The following is a 13,345-nucleotide window of genomic DNA, read 5'->3' as shown; positions in this document are numbered from 1 at the left end:
AAACGAAAAAAAATAAAAAATTACAAAATAAAATTATATTACAATCCATAGATGTTTTGTGTATCCAGCTGATTTCACTTTACATGATTTACATGCTATTAGTTTTTTATTTTTTTAAAGTTATTAAATCGTGAATATTTGCCAATCAACAATTAATCGTAATCTTACGTAATAATTTATTTTATTTTATTTGAAGAATGGAAATGATTGTTGTTTTTTGGGAGGTGACCAGAGTGTAGAAATGTAAACTAGTATAAAAATGCAATTCCAAATGATATAAATTAATATTAAAAAGTAATACTTATTTATTAATGTGAACCTTAAACTGGTTATAATTTTTTATCATTTCAGATTTCTTTTTTGTATGGAAAAGTTATATTAAATTTAAAAAAATGTAATATTTTAGTATAAAATAGCTTTTAAAGATTAAAAACAAGTTTTTTCCAAGACAAAATTTTTTAATATAATGGAAAGATCAAATTTTCCTCAAAAATAAGTATGTGCCTACTATACTGATGACATTTTGATAATTTGAAGTAGTCTTATGTTTACTGCTATATTAATATTTTTTTTAGTAAATATGTTTTTTTTTTTAATTTTCTGGTAAAAATTGCAGATTTTCTGGTAGTAAAATGCCAAATAGCTCAGGCAAAATGAGCCTTCAGTCAGAAATATAATTTGTTTACATGAAAAATGAATTTAAACGTCAGGAAAACATTTTTGAAAGTATATGTTTGGAGCGTAGCTTTATATGGAAGTGAAACTTGGACAATCAGACTACATGAGAAGAAAAGATTTGCAGTTTTGAAATGCAGTTCTACAGGAGAATGTTAAAAATCAGACAGGTGGGTAAAGTGACAAATGAAGAGGTGTTGCGACAAATCGATGAAGAAAGAAGCATTTGGAAAAATATAGTTAAAAGAAGAGACAGGCTTATAGGCCATATATTAAGGCATCCTGGAATAGTCGCTTTAATATTGGAGGGACAGATAGAAGGAAAAAATTGTGCAGACAGGCAACGTTTGGAATATGTAAAACAAATTGTTAGGGATGTAGGATGTAGTGGGGTATACCGAAATGAAACGACTAGCACTAGATAGGGAATCTTGAAGAGCTGCATCAAACCAGTCAAATGACTGAAGACAAAAAAAAAGTAAATATGATAACTGAAGAAACAATCTTCCAATTCATCAATAAAATATCATTGATAAAACGTCAGTCAGTGGTTTACAGCGTTATTTTTTAATCAATTTCTCTAGCTCACAAAGTTAATTAATGATGAATGCAGTTTTCCTTTCAATGGACATTGTTTACTCTTTTTTAACATAATTTAGAATTCAATCTCAAAAAAAAAAAAAAAAAAAAAATATATAAAATGATATTAATAAAGGTTATAAATCAAAGACATTTAGTTAATCTATTAACTGTTTGGGTAAGTTAGGGTAAGGATAACAGTGACCAATTATCAATTAGCAGTGTATAATAGTATAAGCTTGTGATTATTTAACATTTTCTTCTGATAATTAATTTTATCATGACTAATACATGTTTTTAATTTCTCTTTTTAAGAACGGAAATGGCTGTAGCTCAATGAAAGGGCCCAGTGTGTGTCCAGTCTGTAGAAACGGATATGAAAATGATGATGAATGTGAATCGCCATTTGAGTTTTTAGATGTAAGGCTCGTAACATTTATAAATAAAAAGTAATACTCATAATATCTTAAATACCATTTTTTGTAATGTATAATGGGAAATGGTATTTCCCTGTAATATTCAATCACATTCACTTCCCCACTAATACTAGGGTGCCCAGTGACCACTAATACAAAATTAATAAAAAAAATTAAAGTTTTTTTTTTTTTATTAAATACCTAATGCAAATCAGAGGACGTATTCAGTTGTTAGTCTGTCCTTACATATTTTTTGTATCATCTAATTAGTGAATTTATCAGTAATGTTTTGTCTCAATTTATAAAATCAACTAAACATTCAATCGACAGGTTGAGTCAGATCTTAAGATTTATTGTCAAAATACCATATCTGACAATTCCACCGAATGAAATAATGCAGAGCAAAAAATCATATTATGTCATTATCATTCTGTTCTTCCTTACCTTACTTTCCTTCTAGGAAAAATTTGATGAATTAACTCTAGTAACTCTAATTTAATTTTGATGTTAGTGTTACCATCTGTTAATTTCAATCTTCTTTATTCCCACTTCCTTTCTCCTTCTACTGATCTTTACAAAGCAGTTGTCAAATTCTAGTTTAACCATATGTCCTAATCAGTTTTCTTTTCTTTTGTATACTTCTCATTGTGGGTTAAATAAGTTGTTTATACTTCATAAAAGGGGAGTTATACCTACTGAGGTGTTGGAAAACAGAGTTATCCAAGAATTGATTTTTGTCCTAGATATTGGAGAGATCTGATTTTATTTTAGGTCAGTATAAAAGCTGAGTTCTCTCTGCAGTCTCTGAACCCTCCTAGCCCTTTCTTCTTGGCATGCTCAGTAGCATTCTTGTTATTGCTTTTCATTCACGGGTAAATCAGAAGGTGGTCTATTTTGGTATAAACATTGTAGATATGACACCTCTACAATCACCTCTTGGCAGTGCTAATGTTTGTATCCAACATATTAAAGTCAAGCATCAATCTGCATAGTGTACACTGCTTCTTCTGTGTCATCTCTAGTTAGTTATGACTGATTTTCCACTGTGTGCAGAGGGGTCCACATTTTATGAAGTTTTGTTTCATTGTAATAGCCTATGATCACTAATCCTACAGTTATATATTGTAATTACTGGTCTTATTAAGAATGTTATCATTTATCAGAATAATATCAGTTCATCTTTCATTCTGAAAGAAAGTCTGTACCATCACTGTTATGATAAAAGTCTCAATTTAGGAATTATTTGAGACTAGATTCTATAGTCGGCGAGTAGAAATCCCTAGAGAAGTAACTTTGACTTTGCTAAGCAATCAGAATCTATTCATCTTGGAGACTGTTCATGGTTTATGTTAACCAAAAGTATCAGAAACCATATTCTTCTTTATTCATTTTAAAAATTGAAATGACTGTTGTTCAATGGAAGGTGAATGTCCAGATTGTAGAAATGTAAACTGAATTAAAAATGCAATTCTAAATTATACAAATTAATACTCAAATGTAATTCTATTAATGTGTAATATAATTCTACTTATATGTTAAACTAAAAAAACTAAAAACTTTTTTAGTTTTACTTATATGTAAAACTAAAAAAGGAAATTTTTTTAATAAACTGCAAAGGCCCAATTATCTTCCCAAAATAATTGTGTCCACTATACTGATGACGTTGGTGATAAATTAGTAAGCTCATACTTACTGCTTACTTTCCACGAATACATTTTTTAGTAAATAAGGTAACTGAAGGAACAATCTTCCATTCATCTATAAAATATCTTTGATAAAATTTCAGTCAGTGATTTACAGCCTTAATTACTCAATCAGTTTCTCTAGCTCCCAAAATTAATTAATAACAGATCCCTCACTGGACATTTTTTACCTTTTTTTTATATAATATAGAATTCACTCTCCCAAAAGCAAAAAAAGGATAATCAAGTTTATAAATCAAAGACATTTAGTGAACCTATTGGCTATTCAGGTGGCTACTTATTAACAAGCTACTTTTAACAAGCTTTTAATTTAACAAGCTACTTATTTTATATTTCAATAGTGACCAATTGAGACTCAATTAGCAGAGTATTATATTTTTGTAATGATTGAATAATAATTAGTAGAAGCTTGTGAATAATTAACATTTTCTTTAGATTGTTAATTTTATCATGACTAATATATGTTTTTTTATTCCTTTTTTTAAGCATGGAAATGGCCATAATTCAGTGGACAATGAATGTGAAGTCTGTGATAGTGAATACCAATCTCCATTTGAGTTTTTAGAAGTAAGGCTCATAATATTTATAAATAAAAATAAGTACTCGTAATATTCTAAATATTATTTTCCATTATGTACAATGGGAAATGGTATTTCCTTGTATTCAATTTTACTACCTCCTCCTCCTAATATTAGGGGGTGAGCTAAAAATCAATTTTCCCGGTGATGAATAAGCTTAATAATAAAAATTCTTAATGCAAATAAGAGGAAGTATTCAGTTATTATTCTGTCCTTATATATTTGTGGCAGTTTCTAACCACTGAATTTACATACTATTTTTCCAGTAAACTTTTATCTCAATTTATAAAATCAACTGCATTTTCAAATGATAGGAGGAGGCAGTTCAGGTCTTTGGATTTATAGAGAATTCAATTGTCTGACAATTCCCTAGAATGAAACAATGCAGGTCAGCAAATCACATAAATTTCATGATCATTGCATTGTTCCTTTGCTTGTTATCCTACCAAGAGAAGTTTCATCAACTAATCCCGGTCAAGAGTTACCATCTATTAACTTCATCCTTCTTTGTTCTCATTTACTTTCTACTTCTACTGATTTTTACAATGCAATTCTCAAGTTACAGTTCTTCTAACCACATTTCCTAATTGTTTTTTTTTTGTGTGGGTACTTCCCACTTGTGGTCAAGAGCGTTTGGTTTGCTTTTATGAGTAATTTTTTTCATGTTAGACATTGGAGACATCTGATTTTATTTTAGGCTGGTATATAGGCTTAGCTGTCTACAACTGAAACCCTCCTAGCCCTTTCTTTTAAAAATCCTCTGTAAGATTAATGTAATTCCTTTTCATTCACTGGTAAATCAGAAGATTGTCTATTTTAGTATAAACATTGCAGATATAACAGCTCTGCTATAACCTCTCGACAGCGCTAACTTTTCTATCCAATATACTGAAGTCACACATCAACTGGCTAAGGGTATACTCTTCTGTCATCTTCTGCTTCTTCTGTCTTCTCTAGTTATATATGACTAGTTTTCCACTGTGTGCAGGGTTTTATGTTTTATGAAGTTTGTTTCATGGTTATTACACTATGATCATTAATCCTATGGTTATAACTGGTGTTTCAAAACGGATTGAACCCTAAGATTACGAAGGTAGAAGTCACGTATGGATAAATTTTATTTCTTCCTACGTGTCTGTTGGCAACGTTGTACTCAAGGTTAGCAATGTGTAACAGTTGAAATATCCTTCTTATGCATTAGTGCTATACCAGTATAAATTCGTCTCTACTGTATTAACTAGGTCGTTTTCCAAAACCCACCAGGTTGGTCTAGTGGTTAATGCGTCTTCCCAAATCAGCTGATTTGAAAGTGGAGAGTTACAGCGTTCAAGTCCTAGTAAAGCCAGTTATTTTTACACGGATTTGAATACTAGATCGTGGATACCGGTGTTCTTTGGTGGTTGGGTTTCAATTAACAACCACACATCTCAGGAATGGTCGAACTGAGAATGTACAAGACTACACTTCATTTACAATCATACATATCATCCTCATTCGTTCTCTGAAGAATTATCTAAACGGTAGTTACCGGAGGCTAAACAGCAAAAACAAAGAAACAAAAGGTCGTTTTCCAAGGACGAACGTGTGTTTATTATTGAGACTTATTGCGCGTACAAATCTTATGAACGAGTCAAAGACGAGTTTCGGATAAAATTTTCCTTTTCTTCAGTTTCTAATACGTCAACAATATCGCGTTTGATTAATTAATTTTGTGACACAGGAAGTGTACATGATCGGAAAGCACAGGTCGACTCATCATTCTTAACAGTAGAAGTTCTTAAGGATGTGAAAGAACGTTTGACTCGCTCACCCAGAAAATCGCTTAGAAAGTTATCTTCACAGACCGAACTTTTACTATCTACAGCTTTCAGGGCTACTAAAAAAATCACAGTCCTGCTTATCGCATCGGTTTCGTTCAAGAACTGAAAGAATTAGACAGCGGAAAACGTTTACAGTATTGTCGTCAGTTTCGTTCTGTTGTTGAAGACAACGGTATTGAATATTTGGATCGTGTTTATTTCAACGACGAGGCATCTTCACTGGAATGGCTACAGTAACTGCTGAATGTGGAGCGCTGAAAATCTTCACGCGTTTCACGAACGACTATTACACGCTCGTAAAATTGGTGTTTGGTGTGCGATTTCCCGCCGCCGTGTAAAAGGGCTTTTAATTTTTTACAAATCTGTAGACGGTGTGGTTTATCGTAACTTTATCGAACATTTTACTGCTACTTTAGATTTATACGAACGAGAATGTGGGTTCCAGCAGGATAACGCAACGTGTCCTACTACTAATGAAACGCTGAATATGTTACAGGAATTTTTTGATCATAGTTTGATATCAAAAGGGTTGTGGCCTCCAAGAACCATAGAACTTACACCGGCAGAGTTTTTCCTTCGGGGATATTTATAAAGTGTAGTTTTTAAAAATAATCCTCATACATTTGACGAATTGAAGTCTAAGATAGAAAGTGAGATTTCAACATTACGAACAGTGGCTGCATATGTTATGAAACGTGTACGAACATGCATCGGGATCACAGGAAATAATTTTGAACATCTATTGTATAGTTATTAAAGATAATCTGAATATTGTTGTGTAAATATTTTATTAACATTAATATTTTTGCAATAAATTCATGTCGTCAAACAAAGGAGTTGCGTCCTTTCTGAAACACTCGTTACATTTTAATTACTGGTGTTACTCAGAATGCTATCTGTTATCAGAATAACATTAGTTCAAATTTCATTCTAAAGAGAAAGTCAGTCACAATCATTGATACTGTAAAGGTTTCTGGCTTCTAAAAATTATTATTTGAGACTGGTACCATTAGTAAGTGAAAACAGAAATCCCCAGAAAGGTAACTTTCAGTTTACTGAGCGATCAGAATCTATTCATCCTTGATGTTGTAAATGGTTGTGTGTTAACTAGAAGTACCAGAAACCATACATCTTTGAATGTATCCCCTGATACCCATGACAGAAAGGAGTTCATCAAACATCCAGAAAGTATCAGGCTTGTTTGAATAGGCCACCACCACCATGGATAAAGGCTAGGTTCTTGGACCTAGCCTTTATCAATGAACATTTTCATCAGTAAACCAGATTACTCTACTCCAACAGTATAGGGCTCTCAGATTAGGAGAATATTTATAATTTTCTGAACCTTGAACTGTCCCATACAATGGGACAGTTCAACTCAACTTAAGATAATTTACCAATTTATCTGAAACCAGCTATATGGTTTTTGTTTCAACATTAACCACTAAATGTACACAAAAAAGGTACAATGTTTGAAATGTGAATGTTTAACGACTTTATTTCAATCAGTAATTAATGACTCATTTTATCTTACAAAAGTTTTTTTTTTTTTAATTTTATTTTAGTGTGGAAATTGTCCGTGTCACTCCAATGAGGTCTATAAAAATTTGTGTGAAACTTTAAATGGAAAAAAAAATGAAAATGAAGATGAGTGTGATTTGGAAGGAAATTCATTTTTTTAAATGTAAGGCACAACAATGTTTACATTAATATGGTAACAATAAGTTAACTATTATACATAGCTTATTTCTTTTTAAAGTAAAGGAATTAAAATATAGAGAATGGCAAGCAGATAACAAAATTTAAGGCATTTTGATGTTCCAAGAATTGGAATATCAAAATTTTTTTGTTTAAAATAACATGAAATGAATCAACATTAATTAATAAACTGATGCTCTTTGTTCTAATGTGAGAACATTATTACAAAGGAAAATTAACCTAACAAAACAATTTTGGTAATTAAATGCTATAATAAAACTAGCAGAAAAATTCTATTTTTTCCCCTATAGATAACATATAAGAGGATCATTCATTAATTGGAGACTAATTGAATTAATCATTAGAGACTAATGAGTAGAAAAAAATATTTGTTCAGTGAAAATGAAACTATTTTTAAATATTATTTCTGGCTACATTTAAGCACTTTTCCCATCTTTATGTTAACTTTTTCATTTCACAATAAAGAATTATTTACCTTGGTGTCTGAGCCATTCTTGTAAAACATTTTGACATGGTTATTATTACTAAACTTGGTTGAGAAGACTAAGGAAAAGATCTGATTCTATGAGATTGAGAATTTAAGGTGGATGTAGTAACCTCCCAACCTGACTTTTGAATAGCTTCCTGTGACTGAACGGTATGGAGGCGGATGTTACCATGGAGAAGAATTATGCCTTTAGATAGAACCAAGACATTTCTTCCTTATTGTGGGGTTAATTTTATTTTCTAACATGCCACAGTAGTAATCATTGTTGATTGTATGTTGTCTTTTAACATCTAACTGGTTAACATGAAAGTTTTGAGTTTTTTCTTGGGATATTTCTATTCCAACTGTGGTGTTTAGATTCCGGCTTAACATGATGAATTCCAGTCTTACAACAAATTGTTATCTAAAAACTTATTACCTTCCATTAAAACCATTGTTTAAGTTTCATAAAAATGCCAATTTGGGTAAATCATTAATAACTGTCTACTTCCAGTGCCGATACTCACTCTAAATTTCCCAAATTTTTAAACTCTGCCCTCGCAAATAAGATCATTAATGTGATTTTGCAAAGTGTCAATCAAAATTTCTGTTGATCTTCTGCTATGATGAAAATCGTTGATACTTAATCTGCCAGATTTAAACTTAGATCCACTTATATAAATAATTGCACAGTTAATATACTTTTTACCATACTGTTTTTAACATCAAGTGAATTTGAATTGGTTTTACTTCAGAAGATAAAAGTTTTATTACAATGCACAAACGTTTCAAGTTGTGCTTATATTTTGAAACAAATAATAAAGGTTATAGTATTAGAAATTCTTTTTTGAAATCTGATATTTTCTATATCTGGGATTCCAACTTTTGTACATCAGAAAGTTTCAGTTAATTGTATTAAATAGTTTTGGCTGTTGCCATTTATCTCATTAATTACAGTGATCAACATAAAGTTTGGAACTGAAAAGGGAGTAGGTGTTCTATATAGTATTTTATATGCTGTATCTGAATATGTATTCTGAAGAATATTTGATAGTCGAATTATGTCATTTCATATCAAGTCAGACACGTGTAGACATGTCAGTGAGTCAAGTAACGAATAATTTAATGTGATGAAATTTTCTTTAGTGTGACTTCAGTTCTTGGTATGACTTGCTGTGTTCTTTAGTTGTGGTAGTGGTTTTATCATAATTATATTATAAAGATTGTTTCATAAGTGTTGCCTAAATTTAGTGAAAATTTTTTATGACAGAACAAATTTTGGTATTATTTTATTGAACATCAAGATTTGTTAAGTTGTGTTTCACGCTGTGTTTTATTGTGCTACATGGTGAAACAATTTTATGAAGTATTTTAAGTAATTAAGTATTTATAAATTAAAATTTAATTATTTTTATATAATTAAGTATTTCTCTATAATATCCCAGATTACTATCATTCATTAAAACATTTTTAATTTTACAATGAATAAAAATCAAGATTGTAAAAATTCTCCAAATATTTTTTGTTATGTTTGCAAATTCACTTCAAAAAGTCAATGAAAATCCATATCAAATCTGCTGAAAACTGCTTACAAACTTTATTTTGACTGTCCCTTGGGACACCAATATAAATCTTGGGCTCCACATGTAGCATGCCTCAAATGCTACGTTAAACTAACCCAGTTGTTAAAAGGAAAAAAGAGCATTTACCTTTTTGTGCACCTATGATCTGGTGAAAACCTACTAACCATTATGAAATGTTAGTTATCAAATGAACCATTATCAAATGTTCATTCAGCTATGAAACCAGTACTTCATGGTGATGATTCACTGATTCTGATCGCTACAACTTCTTGGAAAGAAATTTCCTCCAGAAGGCTCAACCAAAGAATCCTCAACTTCAATTGATATTAATTATATTCCACAAGAATCAAATAATGAACCTCACCTCATCACACAAGCAGAAATGAGCAACCTAATTCGTGACTTGTATTTGTCAAAACAACAGGCAGAACTCCTAGGGTCATGACTTAAAGAATGTAATTTCTTAAACAAGGATCTAAAATTTCAGTATATAGAAATCGAAATGAAAAGTTACTGAAATACTTTAGAAGAGATGGTGTAATTTGTTCCTGCCATGATGTTAGGGGGCTAATGTCTGAGCTGGACATTGAATATGTTATTCATGATTGGCATTGATTTATAGACTCATCAAAAAGAAGCTTAAAGGCAGTGTTGCTACATAACTCAAAAGTTTTCTTCTACATCGGTAGCAAATGCTGGTGGAATGAAAGAAACTGAAAGTATGTCAAAAATTTTAAAAGCTATTAAGTATGATAACAACTCATAGCGAATCATTGCTGACCTGAAAGTGCTTCTTCTCCAGTCTCCAGTGGCTTTACAAAATATGTGTTTCTTGTTTTTACAGGATAGTTGGGTTACAGATAAACACTATGCAGTTAAAGACTGGCCAAAAAGAAATCAGTTTACTCCAGGAAACAAAAATGTTAATATTCTTTGTTAATATTTCCCTTGTTGAAGCAGATCGTATTATTTTACCACCTCTACCCATAAAACTAGTCTTGAAGAATTTTGTAAAAGCATTAGATAAAGACAGAGATGGGTTTATGTATTCAGCTGAGGTTTTTTCATGATTAAGTGAAACCAAATTAAAAGAGGGAATATTCATTGGGCCACAAGTAAGAAAATTAATTCGTGAAAATATATTTGACAGCAAATCCTAAAGAACTAGCAACATGGAAGTCATTGAAATATGTCATTTACTGGCTTTCTTGGAAACAAAAAAGCTGGAAATCATGATCAGCTTATAAATGAACTCTTAGAGAACGACACAAATTTAGGCTGCAGAATGTCATTGAAAATTCATTTTTTACATTCTATTTGGACTTTTTCCCTTTAAACTTTGGTGACATCAGCGACGAACAAGGAGAAAGATTTAACCAAGATATATATTGCAGATGGAACAATGTTGCCGAGGCAGATGGGATGAATCTATGATGAATGACTACTGCTGGATGATAAAAAGAGATTTCACTGAACACAAAAGGAAAATAGGAAAAAAGAAATTAAGATAATCGTAACTGTCTGCAAAATAAAGTTAGGAATTTTAATTGTAATCATTATTTTTGTATTATATTATTTAAGAAATTTCTCAATATTTTTAAGGGTTATTACAAAAAATTTCAGAGCGATTTCATTTTAAGATTCAGCATAAAAAATACACTGTAATCCACCTAATTTTATCTCAGTTTGAAATTATTTTTATTTATTTATTTATTTTTTTTGTTGATCTGTGTTATTGAGTGACCCTTAACATTACAACATAGAATACGTATTAGTGAAAGTGGTAGTATCAGCATAGTAAAACACTCGGTAGATCACGAAAATACTTCGGGAATTGAAATACTTATGAGACAAAAGAGGTAGAAATTTAAGCAGACTTAACAAGGAAATTTCAAATTATAATGTCTTTTGACACAATGTAAAGCTAGAATTGAAGTATTATCACATCAGTAAACAAAGGATATTAAGACTCTACGTTACTTAAAATTATTAGAAATATACTATTTATTTACTCTTTACTATTTTAATATTAACAAAATAATAAGTTGTATGTCATAAGTAATAATTCTGATTCTGTTAAAAAATATATTTACCACAAATGAAAATTAACACAGAATTTAATAAGTGTATATGATAGTGAGATTAACATTACAATAATAAAGTTTATAAAAAAATTATTTGCTTAAACTGTTTATAAAAGGAAACTTTTTCGGTGAAGGATGATACCAATATTATCATTTAGAAAATATTTCTCAAAGCAGTTACTATCAGTTCTTCAAAAATGGATTTCATACTTCGAGAGAAATCAACTCCATTGCAGGTCAAAAATTAATACAACAGAAACATTTCTTTGCCTCCATCTTCATTTATTTTTCTTTTCCACAGATTTAGATTTTTTTATAAAATCTAGAAGTAGATCAATTGGTTCAATCAACTTTAAAAGTTGCTTCCCTGCAGGGGACAGATTCAGAACATTAAATGCAGCTGAAAATTACAAGACAATATATTACCATAAGAAAGTCATCGTGAAGTGCTGCAGCAAGACTAAGACATCTGTTTAAATCCCATATCCTCAATTTTTTTTAAAATCTTGCCTTCTAATGCCAAGGTTTTATAAAGTTTACATTCATTTTATATTCTAAACCCTGGTTCAGTGTAGGACTCAAATATTTTGATGCAAGTGCTTCTCTGTGGATAATGCAGTGGGTACATAGCACTTCAGAGACTTTGCTTTGAATAAAAGCCTGTAGTAATTCTCTATAACAATGGACATACTACAATAAGCACCATCAATACATACGGACACTAGTGCACTTTATCCACTCTAAATTGTTTCCAAATAAAACAGTATCAAAGATCTTCTTGAACCTTTACTAACAGTGATACTTTTACAGAACAGAAGGTCTTGTACAATGTTTCTTTTCTAAAAACTTTTCTAAAAAAAACTAAAAAAAACTTTTTTTCTAAAAAAACTTTTCTAAAAACCATACACAAGATCAAATAAGCATAATTTCTACTATCTGTGGTCTCAACCATCTGCAAGCCATATTCCTTTCCTTTTAATTTTACAGTTAATTGATCATTGAGGTCCTTCACTAGAACTGTATTCTGCAGCTGAAGTTTTTGTTGGACCAAGATAATTTTGAAAGTAGATTCAATGTTTAACATATCTTAAGTAGCACACAGTAAAATGAGTTCTGCGATGTATGGAGTTACTTGCATTTTGTGATTCTATATGCTACTTTGTAAGATGCTAGTAACGCATTGTGATACTGGTGTCTGCATAAAAAACTAATTTTTTATTGATTTAACTAATTTTAGCTTCCTGCTGGTCGTCATGAGATTTACTAACTCTTCTGGGATCAACGGTTTCTAAATAGCATTTCAACTTACTAGGTAACATGCACTCTTGTGCCAAAATTTTCATATGCAGAACACTCTTTAGAATTATACACTCTTTGGCCTCTCCTTGTCATTGGCTTCTGTCAACATAAAGTCCAGATAATTATAATCATATTTTTGGTTTTTACGTTTCTTCACATTCTTGCCATTAACTGACAATGTGCCCTCTTTGTTTTCACAATGTTCATTGCTGTTTAATAAAAAAAGATGCATTTCTAAAATTGCATATCAGAAAAAACTTCAAAAACTTCACTTTACTTGATCACAACAATATTTAGTTGATACAATCTCTCTGTAATGCAAACTAATTCAACACTTATATTGGGTTAAGTTACAAGAAATCATTCAGCTTCATCCTCTGAAGAATGCCTAACGGTGGATCCGGAGGTTAAATAAAAAAAAAA

At 30.7% G+C, this 13,345-nt stretch overlaps 1 protein-coding gene across 1 annotated transcript in view; it reads left to right on the top strand.

Annotated features, from left to right (window-relative positions):
* LOC142333371 (uncharacterized) overlaps nucleotides 1–13,345 on the top strand; it is a 109,886-nt gene that overhangs the window by 94,087 nt on the left and 2,454 nt on the right. The window contains exons 10-12 of the mRNA XM_075380392.1: nucleotides 1,570–1,674; nucleotides 3,860–3,940; nucleotides 7,337–7,455. Of these exons, the coding sequence (XP_075236507.1) occupies nucleotides 1,570–1,674; nucleotides 3,860–3,940; nucleotides 7,337–7,453 (303 nt within the window). The 3' untranslated portion in view covers nucleotides 7,454–7,455. The remainder of the gene's footprint in view (nucleotides 1–1,569; nucleotides 1,675–3,859; nucleotides 3,941–7,336; nucleotides 7,456–13,345) is intronic.

This window comes from Lycorma delicatula, chromosome 12 (genome assembly GCF_047948215.1).
Source record: "Lycorma delicatula isolate Av1 chromosome 12, ASM4794821v1, whole genome shotgun sequence".
Taxonomy (NCBI): Eukaryota; Metazoa; Arthropoda; class Insecta; order Hemiptera; family Fulgoridae; genus Lycorma; species Lycorma delicatula.
The sequence above is the reverse complement of the archived record's forward strand: the minus strand, read 5'-3'. Positions and strand labels throughout refer to the sequence as shown.